The following is a 19,971-nucleotide window of genomic DNA, read 5'->3' on the forward strand; positions in this document are numbered from 1 at the left end:
CCGCGAGGGGCAGGAGCCCGTCCCGTCACGTGACGGGGGAGTGACCTCGCCGCCCCTTGCCATGGGGGCTTCCGACCCGGAAGTGGCGCCCTGGGCTCGCGGCGGTGCCGCGGGGATGGCGGGAGCCGGAGCAGGAGCTGGAGCTCGCGGCGGAGCGGCGGCGGGGGTCGAGGCCCGGGCTCGCGATCCGCCGCCTGCACACCGCGCACATCCACGCCACCCTCGGCCTGCGGCGCAACCCTCGGCGCGCAGGATGGACGGCGCATCCGGGGGCCTGGGCTCCGGGGACAACGCCCCGACCACCGAGGCTCTTTTCGTGGCGCTGGGCGCCGGAGTGACGGCGCTCAGTCACCCGTTGCTCTACGTGAAGCTGCTCATCCAGGTGTGGGACCAGGGGCGCCATAGGGAGGTGGGGGCTGATAAGAAGGTGACAGGCCAGGATCTGGAGGAAGATGGGGGTGGGGGAGTCGATGGCGACGGATTTGAGGAGAGGGGCGGGGACGGCGGGTTGGTGCGCAGAAGGAGCGGGAGAGGAAGAAAACGGTGAGGGATTTGGGGATGCAGGGGGCATGGGTTTGGGGATGCAGGAGAAGGGGGCAAAGGGGTCAGCGACAGATTTGGGAGAGGGTGGAAGGAACAAGGGATTTGGGGGTGCAGGGGAGGGGGCGATGGAACGGAGAGGTAGCTTTGGGAGACGAAAGAATGGAGGCGATGGACTTGGACTAGGAGGGAAGTGGCAGCATTTTGGGGTGAAAGAAAAAACAACAGAATTGGGGGAGGGGTGGGAAGTTTGGGCGATTGGGTGGGTAGGAAGATTGGGGGCCAAGGCAGAATATTCAGAAGATGAGCACATATTTAGGGTGAAGGGAAGCAAGAGCTCTGGATTTGATAGAGATGGATTTAAAGCGGTTTGGGGTGGGGGAACAAAGGACTGGGAGTCATGGCCAAAATTTTAGGAAAGAAAAAGGGGCATCAGACTCCGGGGAGGAGGGGACCGGGGCACTGGATTTAACGGTGACGGAATTTGGTGGGAGAGGCGGAGGCGAGTCGGTTTACAGGAGATGGGGGCTCTGGATTTGATGGCGACGACAGATTTGATGGGAGGAGGGGACAGGATGACGTGCTTTGGGGGAGGGGAACAGATAGGGCGACGCAGTGGGGGAGGGGTAGTGGTGATTTCTTTGGAATGGGGAGCCAGGAGGCTTTTAGGGGGAAAGGGATGACGCATTTGGAGGAGAACATTGAATTCACGGTTGGGGGTGGGAGCTGTATGGGGGGATGGGCTGAGGGATATGGGCGTAGTGGAATTGGGCAGAAGGACCAGTTGGAACACAGGGTAGCAGGATGTGTAGGGGCTGGCAGAAAATGAGGCCATGGTAGGAAGTCTCTGGAATCGAGGCATGCAGGGGCACTTGGCATATTTGGTGGGACCAGCAGTGCCTTACAGATGAATTGGGCTGCTTAAGAAAGGGAGAGATGGAACTGGAAGGGGGTGCCCGAGCTGAGGTGGAGGGAGTGCATTTGGCAGAATTAGGTGGGCATGACTGAGATGAGCACAATGTAGATGTGGATGGTTTGGGCTTGGACTAATATCTGAAGATTTAGCCTAGAATTTTCAGTTAAGTTGCGGGGGGGGGGGGGTTGTTTGAGATGGAGACCTAACCAAAACGAGATTTGATTTGAGTTGAGGCAAATGGGTATCAGATTTACTGTCCTGATAATGGACTGAGAATGGGAGATACAGTTGGAATGAGAGGGACTTGAGAATAGGAGTAATTGAAATCTGAGGAATGGGGGCAGTGGATTTTGGAGTGTGACAAGGAACGTGACAAAGAACGAGATTCCTTCAGGGACATTACGGTGCCTGACTAGAATCTAATCGTGACTGAGATTTGGAAATGGCTGATGGGGGAAGGTCGAGACTGGTGTTTGGTTGTGATTTGGGAGTGAGGGCTCCTTTACTTATAAAAATTCAGGTTGTATTTGCAGCAATAGAGATGCCAGCTTTGGGAGAGAAATTGAGGCTTTGGAACTGGTGGTACTTGAGATGAGAAGCAAGGATGATGGAGTGAGATTGGGTGAGGGCTGGGACTTCAGGGTGGCTGATAGGAGTGTCTGTGGAATGGAGGATGTTGGAGTACAAGGAATGGGGGGGGGGGTGCTCCATGTGAAGGAACCTGGAAGTGGCTCCATCATTTGGACCTTGGTAGGTTTGGTTTACAGGAGAAGAAAATTGAAATAAGGGTCACTTGGAAAGGCAGTTGAGGAGTGAGAGAGAATGGAGAATGAAGGAGGATAGGGAATTGGGGAATGAGGAAGTCCAGAGGGTGAGAAGAACTGTATGGGGGGTGGATACTGATGGGTGAGCCCACTTGGGGTGACAGGTGGTCTACCCGATGTGAACGCAGCTGGTGCTGAGTGTAACATATTTGAGGGTGAAGTCTTTTTTTTTTAATTAATTAATTTTTTTTTTGGCTGTGTTGGGTCTTCATCGCTGCACGCGGGCTTTCTCTAGTTGTGGTGAGCGGGGGCTATTCTTCGTTGCGGTGCATGGGCTTCTCACTGCGGTGGCTTCTCTTGCTGCGGAGCGCGAGCTCAGTAGTTGTGGCGCATGGGCTTGGTTGCTCCACAGCATGTGGGATCTTCCTGGACCAGGGATTGAACCCGTGTCCCCTGCATTGGCAGGCGGATTCTTAACCACTGTGCCACCAGGGAGGTCCTTGAGGGTGAAATGTTAATGTGTATAGCTTGGGAATCAGAGATAACATCTTGCAAAAAGGAAGATCTCAGTTTGGGGGTACATGGCAGGATTGGATTGGCAGATCTGGGGGCTGTCCCGATTAAGTGAGTAAGAATGCAGTGCCTGAGATCAGGGCTCATGGGTGTTAGAGATTTGAGGGACTGGCTCTGCCGGTATATGGTATAGAACCACAGCTTTGGCTGTGGTTAGGACTGGGTTAACAGATTTGGGGATGAAATTGGGTGAGTAGACTTGGGAACAAATAATTAGAACTTGAGAGTGAAGGGAATAGGAGTGAGATAGGGTCAGCGTGCCTTTGATAACACAGGTGGAAGTTACGAAAATAGACTCAACAGATTTGGGAGCCATGGGGATACAGGATGAAGGGAACAAGCAGGTTTACGGGTGAAATTGGAATCGATGGGCCTCCCCAGTTGTTGTGACTGGAATGGATAAGGCAGCAAAAGAACATTGGCTCAGACTTGGAGTTGAGGGTGTAAATGGAATGCTGCCTGTGTGAGAGAACAAAATCAAAGCAAAACTAACCTCAGAACCTTCGAGCTTTTAACCCAGAAGGGGAAAGGTCTGGAAGGGGAGGGCTAACTGCTTGGTTCACCTGGCCATCCCTTTCCTTCAACTTCCCTGGGCTAGATGTTTTTCTTTTAAGAAGTTCTCCATCGTGGAGGGAGTTTCTTAATTTATGATCAGTAATCTGTCATGTAGCTCAGAATCCCATCCATAAGGGACAGCCTGAACTTCAAAACACTTGACTAAGGTGAGGAAGAAAGGAAATTGAGCCCAGAAAACGCTGGAAGCATACCTAGTTCTATTTAAGGCAGAGCTTCCCAACCCTGCTGTTTCTACCCTCTTCCACATCCAAGAGGAGCTCCTCTGGTCCATGGATTTGTCTGGCCTGCTCTGAGGGACAGGGCTACGGCCCTGGTCCCCTGCCAGGGAAGGGCCTTCTCACACTCCACTAAGGCGCTGGTCTCCTAGACGCCTTGCCCCTTGCCTGGCAGCAGAGAATCTTCTCATTAATCGGCAGCATAACAAAAGGCCTCACCCCTCAGGAGAAACCTCTCCTCCTCACAGAGGCTTGGGTGGCTTGGTCCTTCACCCACCCATGAGTTTGACACATACCTTAATTATAACCAGCATCTATACAGCAAGAACTATGATAACCCTGCAGAAATGAGGGGGTCATTCTGTCACAGGGATATGGGGTGATCAAGATTAGATCACAGTTGAGGAATTGTTTGAGGAGCAGCTGGGATTCGAGGTGGCTGGGAGTGAGAGGGACAGATTTGTCAACATCTGCAGTGGGTACAGTAAGAAATTTGAGTGTGGGGTGAATGAGCTATCTGAAGTTTGGGGCTGAGATTTGGGTGTGATGTGTTTTGGTGTTGCCACATTTGAGATTGAGACTGGACTGATGTTTTAACCTGGCGATGAGAATTAACTGAGAGTTTTTTCTGAGATGAGCATGGGGTTTGAAGTACATAAACATGGGGGAGGGGTTCTGCACTGGAAATACCTGGAATTGGAAGGTAAGAATGTTGAGGGATGGGGTGACTTGGATTATGGTAAGGTATCTGGGACTGGACATTTCTGTGCATTGGGGGATTACACGATGTTGATAGTAATAGACACTGATGAAATTTTGGGTATGTTTTGATGGGGAAAACATCAACAGAAATAGCATTAGATTCTGTGGGAGAAGAGTTAGAGGCCTGGGAAAGGTGAGAAGTAGTGAGACTGAATCAACAGTAGAATCTGACTTTCCCTTTGTATTTGTTGATTCTGAAGGTAGGTCATGAGCCGATGCCCCCCACCATTGGGACCAATGTGCTGGGGAGGAAGGTCCTCTACCTGCCGAGCTTCTTCACCTACGGTGAGTGTGCTTCCCAGGCAGGAAAGCCCACACCGAGAGAGACAAAAAAGAGAGAGACAAAAAAGAAACGTCAAACAGGGAACAGGCCCAGGTGGCCCTGGGGAGCACACCGGGCAGCATGGGGCACCCAGAGTCAGAGCTGGCATGGAAGAGGGGTCAGAGGCAGCAGGGTGTCAGGATGGGAGCAGCTGACCAACACAGCTTTGGTCCAGCTCCTCTGTGTGAGCTGCCAGCTGTCAGCCCAGGCAGCAGGATAGGGAGACAGGTCCAGGCTGTGCCTGGAAGCAGGGGTAGGGGGCGGATTTCCGTTTTTTTTTGTTTGTTTTTTTTTTTGCCTTCTGAGCAGTCTGGCTGCCCTTTTAGCAGTTCTTTTGCTTTCCTGCTCCTCCAGCAGGAGGCCCATTGGGGCCTCCTGGGTTCTTTTCCTTTGTCCTGTTCCCCTGCATTCCTCAGGCAGTGGTGCCTACTCACTCAGGCGTCTCCATCCCCTGGGTGTAGAACAGTACATGGTGGGTCTTGGCTTCACCCCTGGTGTGCCCTCTTGAGCTGCTCGAGCTCAGGAAGGCTGCTAACTGCTCTGGCCCCATACTCCTTATCAGCTTCTTCATGCCCAGGCCCTCCATACAAGCACCCGCCCCCTCCGCCCCCTGCAGCCTTGCCTGCCAGAGGGTCTCTCCATCAGGAAGCCCACCACGGTGGAGCTTCCCTGATGCCAGCAAAGCCCACCAGCTGCCTGTGCTGCTCATTCCCTGACCCCCAGCTGGCCAAGGCCGTTTCAGATCCACCATCCCTGTCCCTCTCCCAGTCCCCACCCTTCCCAGACTTCTTTATTTTTTTTATTTTTTATTTTTTTGGTCACACCACATGGCTTGCAGGATCTCAGTTCCCCGACCAGGGATTGAACCCGAGTCATGTCAGTGAAAGCCTGGAATCCTAACCACTAGCCACCAGGGAACTCCCCAGACTTCTTTAAATGTGCCTTTGCTCTCTGTGTTCACAGCCAGGCTGACCCTCTCATGCTCCCTCCACCTCTGCTCATCTTATCTGTTTAGTCAGTCTAGCATCTTCTCTGAAAATCTTTCTTTCTGCCAAATAACTTGGGGCCTCGCCTCCTGTCACCTTTTTTTCACTTCACACCCTGCTGGCAGAATCTGATGTCATGTTTCCCTTCTAGTTTTGCCACCTCATTTTTGAGTACAGTATAGAGCCAGGTGGAACATGTCATTTTGCGGGGAAATCTGTTCGTATTTGTTTCACTTAAAAGTTGTCAGCGTGGGGAAGGAGGACGTCACAGAATCAGGGAGGCACCCCCCACTGTAGTGCAACGAAGCCAGTATGCAGAGCGACGCTGGATTTGCGGGAGGCCAGGATGGCAGGCTGCCGACCCCTATGTGTGATTCCTCCATACACCACTATGCAGGCTCTAGCCGTAGAGAGGTTGGGACCCAGATCATCTCTGTTCATGTCACACAGTCATTCCCGAAAGGACTCAGGGCAGAGGGGTCTTGACAATCACCTTACTGCCTCTTGCAAAGATGAGCAGAGTTCTGAGGTGCTCCCCCCGCCCCCCACCATTTATATAAATGTTGTTTCAGCGCAGATGGTGTAAGCAGACTCCTGGTGTTGGGGAGGGGCTCAGCTGTCTGGCTGTCTAGCGACTGTCTGGACGGGGTCTACTACTCCCCCTCAGCTATGAACAGCGCCACAGCTGCCATGACATTCTTTGGTGTTCTCCCAGAAGGAACTTCCTGGAGAGTTTTCAGGGACCACAGAGAAACCATGGAATGATGGAGCCCCTTGCTAGCCAGGGGGCCCTTTGGGCCCACAAAGGCCTCTGTAGACGTTTCTGCATACCTTTGTCTGTTCTCACTTGTTCGTAATTCAGCTCTGAGATGGGGAGAAATAGGGGTCCTTACTCCCTTTTTTTCTGGCTAGGAAATTGGATGGAAAGAGGTTAAGTGTCCTGCTGGAGACCACACTCAGGCTTTATCCCGCCAGCTCTCCCTTCTGCTGACTGGCGCTCCCCTCCCCCAAAATAAACCTTCTTTCTGCCTGTTCACTCCGTGAAGCAGGGCGTCCTGGCCACGTCGCCCAGTGTCCTCTCTCCTCCTACTCCTGTCTTTCCAGCACCACCCCAATCTCAGGAAGCCAAACAAGCAGGTACCAGGTGCTCTCGGGACCAGGGGAAGCCCATACAGCTGCCACATGGAATTGCTGTTGGCAGACATGTGGCAGAGGAGAGAACGGCACCCTCCCTTGCTGGTTCCCGCCACTGTGCGGTGCTGGAGAGCTAAAGTCTTGGCTCGAGGGGAGCACATTGTCTGAGGGAATGTTCTGCCAGCTTCCAGGTATGCAGGTTTATAAAAATACGTTTCCTTTTTGAACATCATTTAAAAGTTGATATTGAATAAAACAGCAAAACATTAAGAAAGTATCCTTTTAAAGACCCAAACAAAAAAACACTGACTCAAACAGGGTCAGGGTCCAGCTTCCCTGACCACTTAAGTTTTTTTCTGTAGAATAGTTCGTTGGTGCCTCTGTTTTAGTTACTTCTCCACTGGCTTTCCCCCCTGTAATTAATAAATGCCAGTAAGTGCCAGGTGGGATCCTGGATGCAGCACAGTGACAAGGTGGGGATGGCCCTCTCCGTGGCATGCTCAAAGGACACTCTAGAGCCTTTCCCCTGGCAGCCCTTCCTTTTCCTTTTTCCCCTGCCTTAGGTTGCAAACTTCATCATCACTTGTGGTTGCCTTTTTCCATTTTTTCTTTTCCCAGAGAAAAACATTTTTTATAAGCAACAGAATTGGTTCCTAGGTTGCATCACTTAAGTTGCCGAGTTGAGAAACTGTAGCTAAGTTTGCCAAGTAGATTTTCCAAGCTACAAAAAGAAAAACGTATGAACTTCTTTGTCAGAAAAATATGTTTTGAAGGTTTTACAAAAAGAAATGGGCTAGAAAAGGTGTTTGGGGGTGGGGCCCGATTGCTTCCGGGGTCCTGGACGGTGCTTCCCTTCCGTGACTGAAGTCAGCAGGTACTGAAGAAGGACAAGCTGCGTCTGGTCTGGGTGTGAATGTGACCCAGGAGTGGGTGCGTCTGGGCTGAACGTGACGCTGCCACCTCTGCTTTCTTGTAGCCAAGTACATTGTGCAAGTGGATGGGAAGATAGGGCTATTCCGAGGCCTGAGCCCCCGGCTGATGTCCAACGCCCTCTCCACCGTGACCCGGGGCAGCATGAAGAAGGTGAGCCCGGGGTGAAGCCAGGACCGGTTGCCCGAGGTTCCCCTGAGCCCCCTGCCACCCCTGGAGGCAGCCATGTGCACCGGTCCTGCTTCTTGGTTCCCAGACTGGTCAGGGCTCCACCCCAGCACCAAAGCCAGACTCCAAGCCCTGGTGGTCCAACGCCGAGTCTCCTCAATTGGAAAGGCCCCTGCCTCACCATCTGCCTGCTTTCTTACAAATGTGACACTAGGCAGGGACTTTCTCCCCCCTAGCTCCAGCCCCAGGGGGTTACCCAAGGTGGGCCCAGCTAATGGACATGGCCAAGAAAATAGTAGGAGCTGTTTCCTGCCCTCTCCATCCCTTCAAAGTTACATCGAAGAGGCACACCTGTATTTTGCTTTTGATCCACCTTTGTTCTTTGCATCTCAGGTTTTCCCTCCAGATGAGATTGAGCAGGTTGCCAACAAAGATGACATGAAGACTTCTCTGAAGAAAGTGGTGAAGGAGGTGGGTACCTGGAATTGGAGAGGAGAGCCTGATTATCTCTCACTGCCCAGTTGGGCAGGTCACTGAACAGTCACAGTTGGGGCCTGCTGTGTGCACAGTGGAGTGGGATGTGGAAGGAGCCCCAGCAGGGCCACTGCAGGGAATCACAGAAAGCCTCTCAGCCGCCACGGGACCTGGCCTGGGACCTGGCAGCAGTCCTGGGCAGAGGGAATTTTGTGTGGGTGACAAGGGGGGCCATCTGAGGTAGACCGACCCCACATGGGTGCTGCAGATCCCAGTTTTTCCCATGTAAGTGCTTATAGCTCCCAGTGAGCACCACTTCCAGAGACAGGCCAGACCAAGTCCCCGCCCTCTGCTCTCTTGCAGACCTCCTATGAGATGATGATGCAGTGCGTGTCCCGCATGCTGGCCCACCCCCTGCATGGTGAGCCGCCCCATTGGAGACTGCATGTCAGCCGTGGGGTGACCCCTCATGGGCTGTAGACGGGCAGCGGTAGAATTACTGGGAAGTAGTATCACTGGAATTGGCCGGGAGTTCAGTCCAAAGGGAGCTGGGGCTCTTCCCAGCCAGAAGAAATGGGATGCCGTGGTCATGGGGTGTGATGGGGAATCCCAGGGGCCCTCCTCCCCTCCCGCGCTCTGACACGGACCATGTTGTGCAGTGGCCACTGTGCCGGGCACCCCACCCATAGCTGGGGAGTCTTGGGCTTTGGCCACCATGTCACCTGTTTGTGTTTTCTCTTTCCTCAGTCATCTCAATGCGCTGCATGGTCCAGTTTGTGGGACGGGAGGCCAAGTACAGGTGGGTAATTCTTAGGGTTGGCAGGAGTGGCCCTGTCACTATTCAGAGTCTGCCAGGACAGGCCATACTGTGGTCAGCTGCTGCCCCTTTTCTGCCCTATTTCTTGTGTGCCAGCTTCAGAGGAATGGGGTAGTGGCTTCCATAGTCTGGGTCCAGGGGTATTTTCTCCCTCTCTTGTCTGGGGCAGCCCTGGATGAGCCTAGATGCCCTGCAGAGGGGTGAGTGGGACAGGAGTCCAGTTGGATTAGGAGTCCTGGCGGGGTTCCCTCCTAGACCCCCTAGGTTATGCCCTAGCCCTTTTTCCAGCTGTCACAGAAGCCAGCTTAGAGTTTGTTTCATCCTCTCCTAAGCGGCCGTCTACCCCATGGCCTTGGGGCTTGGCCCTTCCATTGTTTGCCAAATATTTACCCAGCACCTGCCATGCCTGACACTGAGCTGGATCTGTAGGGGCATAGGTGTGTTGACACAGTCCTTCCCTGTGGCACTTGTGCCCTCCCTGCCCCTCTGAGGCTCAGTGCAGGACAGGAGGTGGGTCCTGGAGGCTCGTGGCAGGAGTACATGCATCTGTTATCCTTCCTCGCTCAGATTCTTATTTCCTGGGTTCAGTTGTTTGCTGCTGCTGTCCTTGGGGCCACTGCCCCAGGAAGCTTGGCTGCCATGGTGCCTCATTTTGAGTTCACTAATGGGAAATTGGCCCATTCCCCCAGTGGGCTTAGAACCCAGTGGGCTGAGCCACTGTCCTGAGAGGAAGGGTAGCGGGGCCTGGCAGGGTTCTGGCTCCCACCGTCTTTCTCCTAGGCTACCCTGGCCCTCTGGGCTTCGCAGAGCCTCTATGCAGAACAGGTCACTTGGCATTGTCACAGGTCACAGAGGTTGCACTTGAGCCTCCTTTGCATTTCACACCTAAGACATCCCAGCCTGTCCTGTGATCTCTAACAGGCTGCAGTGGGCAGGGTGCGCATCCCCAAGTTCCCTGCTGGGGAGGGCCAGATGCCTTTTCCCAAGCTGCGTCTGTGCAGTCTGATCACGGGGCCTCCTGCTGCAGGGCCCTGTATTCCTTCTCTGCCCTCTGGGAAGGTGCTTCTCTCCACTCGCCACCTCTCCTCCTCTCTCTGTGGGACATGCAGGCTTCTTTGCCAGAAGGTTGTTCAGCCAGAAGTAAGCACTAGAGCCAGGCAGGAGAAGGTCCTGTCGCCTCTGCAGCAGCCCAGGCTAGAAGGTTCATTCCTACATTCCAGATCCATAGAAAAAAGCAGAGAACTGGGGTTCTGCCCCTGTGGGTGGTTGGGTTTCCCCAGTCTCCATAAACTGCGTAGACGCCCTCTCACTCCCCAACAGAGCTGTAATCATCTACACTTGGGTTCTGCCTGGTGACAGAGAATGCCCCCTCCCCATCCCGGCCAGGACTGGATGGCTCTGAGCAAGGGTGGCAGGCTCTGCTCCACACCAGGGCATGGGCTTCTCCAAGGTGCCCGGGTGACGTTGTATCCCTGTGTTCTCCACAGCGGCGTGTTGAGCTCCATTGGGAAGATTTTCAAAGAAGAGGGGCTGCTGGGATTCTTTGTGTACGTGAGTTTATACACCCCGTAACTGGCCACGGAGCATGGCTCTACTAACAGGCGCATTCTCAGCCCTCAGGCCACAGCTGTTGGCCTCAGACTAACCACAGGGCTCTGTCCCTGCCTGAGCAGCTGCTCCTTGGCCCGTAGAGCTCCATGGCCTATGCGCGCTACGGATCATCGGGAACAAAGCTGCCCAGCTCTGTCCACATTGCGGCTTACACAGAAATGGTACTGTTTGTCCAGCACGCTGGGGGTGGGGGTGGCCAAAACCGCACCCCCGACCCCACTGTCCCCGTCCATGTGCTCCAGGGCTGGGGGTGGGCACGAGGCTGGTCTTCAGGTCTTCCCTCATCCTTGGTTTCACTGCTGAAAAGTCACTGAAAATCTGTGACACGGGCTGAAGGTCAAGCCCTGGCAGCTCACAGGCTGACTCCAGCTGATGGATCCTGTTTGACATAGCACTTCTGAGAAATTAGTTCTTCATATTCAACATTTAGGTTGTTTCACAAAACAATCCCTATTTCTGGTTTCTCTTAAAAAGTCAAGACCTGGCTGTGCTGGGCCTGTGTTTCTGCAGAGCAGATGTCTTCAGGGCACAGTCTCCTGAGGGCCCCGGACCCCCTGCCCTCCTTGGTGTCTCACACCCATCTTACTCCACCTGTAAAGAAAGCTCACACCGAAAAGACTGTAAACTACAAACAGAACCCAAAGTCCAGGCCTGACAAATATTTTTTGTTTTGCTTTTTTAAGGTCTAGGCAGAGACACATGCTGTTAAATACACAGTACACTAGACATGGGGCTCTGTTAACTCATCTTGTGGTTTCATCATCGGCCAGGTGTTCTGTGTGTAGGCGTGTGTGTATATGTGCTTCTCACTAGGAGGTGATTTTGCTCCAGGGGACATCTGTAATGTCTGGAGACATCTGTTGATGGTCACAGCTGGGATCTAGTGGGTGGAGACCAGGGATGCTGCTAAACATCCTGCAGTGCAGAGGTCAGCCCCCATGACAAAGAATCATCCAGACCTGAAGGGCAATAGTGTCAAGGTCGATAAACCTTGATTTATATACGCACATATTCATATGTATATTCATGTCTATGTATATGTACACATATGTATGGGTGTGCATATATATGTGTGTGAATAAATATTTGCTTGTGTGACTGGTGCTTCAGACCCTAAAACACTACATATCACCACCTCTGGTGTTTTTCACACATTGTATACATTCTTTTCTGGTGTGTGAGTAGGATTCCCACACAACAGATACCTTACCCATTGGGTTCTTTTTTTTTCTTCACGTGTTTGTGGAACAGGTGATGTACATACTCAGAAAGCACTGAGTGTACCTGTGAAAAGTCAGTCTGAGCACAGGTGGAAGCAACAGGATTGGAAATTGCATTCATGAAGGTTCACTTTATTTATATCTCTCATATCATAGATGTGTTACAGGTATTTTGAACTTTCAAATATTTTGAAATAAGATTTTTGAAAGTTCAAATATCATAATTCTGTGTCCTCTCTCCAAGAGATAGCTGTTTTCCTGGAGATCTTTCCATGTCCTTCTATATCTAAACAAGCAAATAAACACATTCAAAAAAAAAAACCCACAAGGGCTTCCCTGGTGGTGCAGTGGTTAAGAATCCGCCTGCCAATGCAGGGGACATGGGTTCGAGCCCTGCTCCGGGAAGATCCCACATGCCGCGGAGCAACTACGCCTGTGCACCACAACTACTGAAGCCCGCGCGCCTAGAGCCCGTGCTCCACAACAAGACAAGCCACCACAATGAGAAGCCCACGCACTGCAACGAAGAGTAGCCCCCCGCTCGCCGCAACTAGAGAAAAGCTCGCACAAAGCAACAAAGACCCAATGCAGCCAAAAATAAATAAATAAAAAGAAAAAAAAACCCAAACCCACAAGTATCACACAGGACCCACTGGTCTCAATCTGGCTTTTTGCCCTCAGCACTGTGTTTTAGGGAAACTTCACATTAGTGTGTAGAGATGCGCATTCTAAAGGCCATCACTTTAAAAGTCAGCCCTCCTTGTAAAAGCTTGTATGGAATGTTTTTAGTGGAACATTCCAGGGGTGAATACAGGTGCACTGAGCAAAGTGTTTTGTGAGAGTGGATTGGGTAAAAAGGCCAGGAGAAGACGGCTAACGTGTAGGTACTCTTTCATAATCTGCATTGGAAAATCCCGGATTTTGCACCATTCACATCTTAAGGCCCAGCTTCTGTGGTTTGAACACCGCTTGTGAGACCATTAACTTGTGCTGTCAGATGTAGCATATAACACACATACCGCCCCCCACTCCCTGTGGAGAAAGGAACACTGCTTTCCTGCTGTGGATAGCTGCTGGCCCATGTGGCCCCTGCAGGCTTCCTTCCCGAGGTGGTGCTGGTGGATATGCTGAAGTTTTGAGCTTGGAACATCCTTGTCTGCTTCCTGGGTGTGGAGCCCCCAGGAAATGTTCTCTTCCCTCCCCTGCTCATCTTTGCTCACCTTGTTTTTTAGCGGCTTAATCCCTCACCTCCTGGGAGATGTGGTTTTCTTGTGGGGCTGTAACCTGCTGGCCCACTTCATCAATGCCTACCTGGTGGATGACAGCGTGAGTGACACCCCAGGGGGGCTGGGGAACGACCAGAATCCAGGTTCCCAGGTTGGTTGGAACAAGGACTTGTCCATCTTTCCATGTACTGCTGATGCCCAGGGTCTGGGGCAGACTTGAGGACTTTGGGATTCTGAGTACTGGGCCCCTAGGGCTGGAGAGGGCCTCTGGGGAGGGGTCTGAGGAGAAGACTCTGGTTGTCCCTGGGTCAGCTTTGCCTCCGAGGAGAACGGCCTCGAGAGAGGAGATCGCTAACAAGACATAGAGGGGTTTTTGGAATGCCCGTCCCTGGGCAGCTTTAGGTCAAACAGACCCTAGCTTATCCATGGCTAGTTTGAGGCAGTGACCCAAACCAAACTAGGGATCCCTGGTAAATCAGGATGTAGACCAGCTAATAATAACCCTTGAACTTCCGCTCAGTGTTTTAGGCTTTTTCAAGCCCTTTAGTGAACATTATGACATTTGATCCTGGCAGCACCTCAGTTGTGAAAGGAACAGAGCAGGTATAACATCCTGTTTTACAGACAGATGAGACCCAGAGATTGAAGGGCTCTCCTGGGGCCCTTGCCTGCGAATTGACAGGGCTGGGACTAGGTCTTTCCCTGGGCCAGGCTGAGGGTGCTTCAGTCAGCTAGGAAGTGTCCCATGCAGGTGCACCCCACTCTTGTTAGCAGTGGTCTACACAGCCTGGTATGCACAGACCTCGGCAGATTGGGTCAGGCACGGGGAGGTCTTGGTCCTTCTAAAAGGCACTTGTTGAGGAAAGGTTTCTGGGGATCTCATAGGTCAGCTGGTTCGGCCTGACCCAAGATAAGAGTTGGGGAGCAGTGATAGGCAGGGGTTCCTGGGAGCCAGACATTCTGACAGCGGGAATCACCCACCATCGGAGGCTGGGTGAGGGATTGGGGACCTGTCTGCCAGAATCACTTCGTTGGGGTGGGTGGGGTTCATAGTCTTCGTGTGTCTGTGTCTGGGCCCCAGAATGGCAGTTCCGGGGTGGGGGCGGTCTGGGAAAGAGTCTGTGGTGAGGGGTGCCTCTGAGAGCTCGCAGCTGGGGCAGAGGGAAACTGGCCATTTGAATTGGGTAGGTGAGTCTTACTGGCCTTTTAATGTGAGCAGATAACAGTTGCTACATAGAGAGCAGCTCCCACCTGCAGTTACAGTAGCACAATGCCCCTTTCTCAAGGGCGTTATGGGTGGGTCAGCTACTGCCTTCACATACAGAACAAGCCTGGGACAGCTGGGGTGCCTTGAGGGGGAGGGGTGTCCCACAGCTGATTGGTTCCTCCAGTCCAGGTGGGCAGGTGTTTGACCAGGGGCTACTGCACTTACCTCACTGAGAACAGCAGTCGACACTTCACTGAGAGTATTTTTCACGTGCTTTTCTGTGTGTGGCTTAAAGGCTAAGATGAGGCTGCCACTCACGCAGAGGGCTGAGCAAATCTCCGCCCAGGGTTGCAGGGCATCCATCGGGTGGGATGGCCATGTCACAGGAAGCTGAGGGATAGGTAGTCACCCTTTGTAGTTCGGTGCTGTTTCATGGGCAAAGTTGAATTCAGGAGTTGGGGCCTGAAGGGGGCGAGAGTTTGGTGAGGTAGGGTGGCAGTAAGCCCAGGGTTGCCCTTCACCTTATGCTACAGGACCCAGGATTCTGTGTGCAGTTCAGATGGGTGCCTGACTTTCCATTCAGTAAGCACTTACTGTGCGCTGAGCCCTGGGCAGGCACTGATCAAGGCAAACAAAAGCCCAGCCCTCGCAGCTTACAGCTCGGAGGAGGTTACGTAGGCCACAGCCCATGATCCCACCTACCTCGTCTCTTCCACTCACCATCCCTGGCTGGGTCACAGAAGGCCCTCCAGTCCAGATATCCCACTTCTGCCTCCCAGATCTTCTCTTGGCTCTGACTGCCAGGCCACTGAAGCTGCTGGCAGGCCCTGAAAGGGAGCGCAGCGTGTGCCGCGGGCATGTGAGGAGCTGAGTGCAGAGGGGGTGTGAGGCCAGTGCGGAGGGCGAGGTGAAGGGGCTGCAGACCAGGCAGCGTAGGCGGGGCGGGGGCCTGCATGTTTGAAGTCTGCATCCCGAGGTACCTGGGGCAAACCAGTCTCCCTTTTTGTCTTTGCAGTTCAGCCAGGCCCTGGCCATCCGGAGCTACACTAAATTTGTGATGGGGGTAAGTCTGGCCAGCTGCTCTTCCCACTGAGCTGGGGGCCTGGGCGGGGCTTCAGAGGCCAGCTCTGGAGATGGCTGGAGGCAGGCCTCGGTCTAGGGTGTGCCTGCTCCTGGAGCCCGGGTCGGGGGCTGGTGGTAGGTGGGCTCACTGACCCTCAGGTCTCCCTGCAGATCGCAGTGAGCATGCTGACCTACCCCTTCCTGCTGGTCGGTGATCTCATGGCCGTGAATAACTGCGGGTAGGTGTGTGCCCCTCTGCAGGCACCCTGCCAAGGCTGCTGGGGGGACCTGGCTGAGCCCGTCCAGTGCCCTGCCCCCTCCCACCTGCTCTATGTGTGGGCTTGGCCCACCAGGCCCCTGGCTTCCTCTGGGATTCATCACACCCCTTTGGGAGGAACCTGTGGTTTGGTATGGGGGTGGTGGCAGCCCCAAGCCATTTCTTCACGAGGGCTCCTTTTCCTTAGCTGATCTGTCTCCCGCTGTTCTCTGGATCTAACATGCTCTCCTTCCCCGCAGGCTGCAGGCCGGGCTACCCCCTTATTCCCCAGTGTTCAAATCCTGGATCCACTGCTGGAAGTACCTGAGTGTGCAGGTAAGCCTGCTCTCCAGGGAGGCTTTTCTCACTTTTCCACATCAGTCAGATGGAAAGGTTTTGTGGACTCTTCATTACATGGAAAGTTAAGGGGTTGTCATGGAATCCGATGTTGTAAGGAGGATAAAGAGGATGTAGACTTTTGGTTTGAGGCATTTAAATTAAATTTTCACTTTATTTTATTGGATTGGCCAAAAAGTTCATTCTGTTTTTTTCTGTAACCTGTAGAAGGGGTTTGAGGTTGTCAGATCTGAATTTACTTAACAATTACACATCAGACAAGGTCTTCTTTTCTTCAACTCTCCAAGACTCTTAGAACAAGTATGAGGGAGCCCACAGGGTAGGTGGTGAAGCCCAAGAACTTCTTACACCTCAAGTAACCTGGGATGAAAACACACCTGGCATGTTGGAGGCCGGCCCCTCCCTCTACCCGCGCAGGATGCCCCAGGTGCCCAGGAGAGCCTGAGGGTGGAGCTGGGCCATGTGGTGAGCTTGGCAAGCTTTGTGGGGAGTCTCTTATTTTTATGAGCTTAACTGTCTGCAGGGTCTTTCTCAGTCCTTTGTGGTTGTGTGAGAAGGGTTGTGTGTAAAGTGACAGGACTAGGGGCAGCCTGGCTGGGCATGAGAAGTGCCCGGGCTTGGTGTAGATCAGCCAGGCGGCAAGCCGGGGTTGGGGGGGGGGTGTTGGGGCGGGGCAGGGCGAAGGCTCGGGTCATTGGGTGGTTTTCTGAATTAGACAAGCCGAGACTCCAGTTCACAGAGCAACAGCTAGTGCCTAGGCAGCACCTTCTGAGAGGTGAGGCTGCGTCCAGTGGATTGGTCACTGTTAGACTTGGGGAAGGTGGGGTGGGGCTGGGGAATTGGGGCGGAATCCCCTTACTTTGCAGATTTCCTGAGTCTGCCAGTCTTGAAGTCTTTGTGTTCTATGCCCAAGCACCCTCCTGCTGGCTGGAGCTCTGGGTTAAGGATCCAGGTGGCTGGCCCAGGACAGATCCCTGACTTTTCCTGACCTTGGTTGACTTCAGAGTAAAATGGGGCAGTGGCCTGGGCAGGAGGAGCTAGCACACTGACTGGCCTCAAGGTTGAGAAAAGGACGGATAGGAGGAAAGCAGGGAGGCCAGAGACAGACGCAGGCCTTCCAGCGAATCCAGTTGGTCCTACATGCATCACATCCTCTAATATTGGAGGAGCCCCAGTCCACTTGGGCTCTGAAGCCAGAGGGCAGTGAGTCTCCTCTGGGGGTTTCCTACTCAGTAGCCCGGTGAATACTGGACACCCGGGACTTCCCTGGTGGCGCAGTGGTTGAGAATCCGCCTGCCAATGCAGGGGACACGGGTTTGAGCCCTGGTCCAGGAAGATCCCACATGCCGCGGAGCAACTAAGCCCGTGCGCCACACTACTGAGCCCGTGCGCCACAACTACTGAAGCCCGTGCGCCTAGAGCCTGTGCTCCGCAACAAGAGGAGCCACCGCAGTGACAAGCCCGCACACCGCAACGAAGAGTAGCCCCCACTCGCCGCAACCAGAGAAAAGGCCGTGCACAGCAACGAAGACACAACACAGCCAAAAATAAATAAATTAAAAAATATATATATTGGGCACCCTGTGGCATGAAGTAAACTGCTCCCTTGTGCTTCAGCACAGAGCAGATTCTGACCTTGCCCTCAGGAATGCAAACCTAGGCCCTCTATCTCCGACTCTGGGGTCTCTGAGCTACTGGACCCTTCTTTGTCTTTCGCTGGCCTGGCTCTGGGGTGGGATGAGAAGCATGGCCTCCCTTTCACTGACCCTACTGCTCCTTCCAATCCAGGGCCAGCTCTTTCGAGGCTCCAGCCTGCTTTTCCGCCGGGTGTCATCAGGATCGTGCTTTGCCCTGGAGTAACCTGAATCACCTAAAAAAAAACACGCTCTCTCAGCCTGGCCACCGTGGGTGAGGCCTGATCATCTCGGGGCACCTGTAAGACAGCCAACCCAGCAGCACCTAGATGTGCTCCAGCACAGCTGGGCTTCGGTTTCCATATATGCCATGTGTCTGTCCAGAAGTAGGGGTTGGGTGGGGGTGAGGCTGCGTCCAGTGGATTGGTCACTGTTAGACCTGGGGGAGGTGGGGTGGGGCTGGGAAATTGGGGCAGAATCCCCCTACTTTGCAGATTTCCTGAGTCTGTCTTGTGCAGGGGGCCGAAGAATGGCTTGTGGAGGCCCACGTTGGATGAGCAAAGGCTCATGAAGTCAGGTCCCAACCCCCATTCACACCCCTGGAGTCAGCCCCAGCTCTCATCCTGCAGCTCAGCTGGGAGTGTCGCTCTCTTGCTTTGTAAATAAGGTGTGATCCCCTTTCACGAGGCCGCTGTCATGTCCAGGCCTTTGCTAGGAGACTGTCTTCGTTTTTCTCAACACTACTTTTCTGATGAGGCAGCACCTTCTGAAAGGGAAATCATGTGACTGCTCAGAACGTGTCCTTCTCGTCAAATGTTCATTGGTTTAATGGTGATGCCTTACGTGCAGGATATGGTTACCTGTGCACTTGTGAACACCCAGATGTTAGGCAGATCAGTGTCTTTTCCTATCCAGTTTAAAGTTCCTAATAAGATTTGACCCTTTCTCCCTCAAATAAATTCATTGGTGGTGGTTTGGAGCTTTGTGGGGAGTCTCTTATTTTTATGAGCTTAACTGTCTGCAGGGTCTTTCTCAGTCCTTTGTGGTTGTGTGAGAAGGGTTGTGTGTAAAGTGACAGGACTAGGGGCAGCCTGGCCTGGGCATGAGAAGTGCCCGGGCTTGGTGTAGATCAGCCGGAAGGCAGGCCGGGGGGGTGTTGGGGGGGGCAGGGCGAAGGCTCAGATCATTGAGTGGTTTTCTGAATTAGACAAGCCGAGACTCCAGTTCACAGAGCAACAGCTAGTGCCTAGACCTCTTCCCAGGGAGACAGGAGCTCTAAAGGTCCTCCCAGCTTCAGAAAATGTTCCACCCAAACCCCCAGCTGTCCTCTCAGACTGTTTGCAGATGACATTGTGGGGTTTTACCAAGTCGGTTGGTGTAGCAGTCCCGTGGTTACAGCAGAAGGAGTGGACACAGGCCCAGCTGAAGCACTGAGCTTGGCCTTCTCTGGAAAAGGCAAAGCTCCCTTCATTTGCTTCTGCCCAACATTTGCTTTTGCCTATAAACAGGCAGAACTTACAAATGGAACCTGCTGGCCCCTAGAGACCGTGGGCTTCCAGCTGATGGGTTTTAATACCAGTTGAGGGCCAGCTTGGTTCCCCAAATGTTTCTCTGCCCTTGCTGTAGGGGAGATGGCTTCGGAGAGCTGGACTTTGGGACTTCGGTCATACTTCCTCACAGGTATGGGCTGGGTCATGCCCAGGGAAGGCCCCGGGATGCTTTTGCAGAACTGGTTTTCCCCATTGGCCTAGTAACAGCTGCCCCAGTTTACCTTACGTATCCTTGTTCCCCAGGAACACAGGAGCATGCCTGTGCAGGTATCCTGTAAATGTACGTTGGTGGGGGTTACTAAGATCTCACACTCGCTTCAGACAGCTGAAGTGGCAGGGAGGGAAAGCACACGGCAAGGTGAGCAGGCCAGGCCTCGCTAGCACCAGTTCTGTAGAGGAGGAAGGCCCTTTAGAGGTGTGTCTGCTGCACGGCACATGACCTTTCTCTAGCCCAGTGTGGTTTCCCATGGCACTGACCACTGCCCTGGGGTAACTTTTCTTCCCATTGCTCCACCCTCAAGTCCTGTTTTTGCAGCAATTCCTTCCTGTGGTCCCCCAGATTCAGGAGTCTGAACTGAGCTGGTCCTGAAGAGCCCCTCCCTCTGACAGCCACCTCCTCCTAGGTGTCTGGAGAAGCCAAGGTAAAGAGCCAGCCTGGGTGGGCCTTTCGA

At 53.3% G+C, this 19,971-nt stretch overlaps 1 protein-coding gene across 2 annotated transcripts; it reads left to right on the plus strand.

Annotated features, from left to right (window-relative positions):
- Positions 1-22: 22 nt before the first annotated feature.
- Positions 23-18,729, plus strand: MTCH1 (mitochondrial carrier 1). Of its 2 annotated transcripts, none has more exons than XM_060021901.1 (12): positions 23-382; positions 4,547-4,631; positions 7,765-7,871; positions 8,280-8,357; positions 8,724-8,781; positions 9,108-9,159; positions 10,665-10,724; positions 13,241-13,385; positions 15,457-15,504; positions 15,675-15,742; positions 16,020-16,095; positions 17,905-18,729. In XM_060021901.1, the coding sequence occupies exons 1-12, from the start codon at positions 62-64 to the stop codon at positions 17,974-17,976; spliced, it is 1,170 nt and encodes a 389-aa protein (XP_059877884.1). In that variant the 5' UTR covers positions 23-61; the 3' UTR covers positions 17,977-18,729. The 2 variants fall into 2 exon arrangements, with proteins under 2 accessions (XP_059877884.1, XP_059877885.1); XM_060021902.1 differs by having other exon boundaries at positions 13,241-13,334.
- The last annotated feature ends 1,242 nt before the right edge of the window (positions 18,730-19,971 follow it).

The sequence above is a fragment of the Delphinus delphis genome, chromosome 10 (assembly GCF_949987515.2).
Source record: "Delphinus delphis chromosome 10, mDelDel1.2, whole genome shotgun sequence".
Lineage (NCBI taxonomy): Eukaryota > Metazoa > Chordata > Mammalia > Artiodactyla > Delphinidae > Delphinus > Delphinus delphis.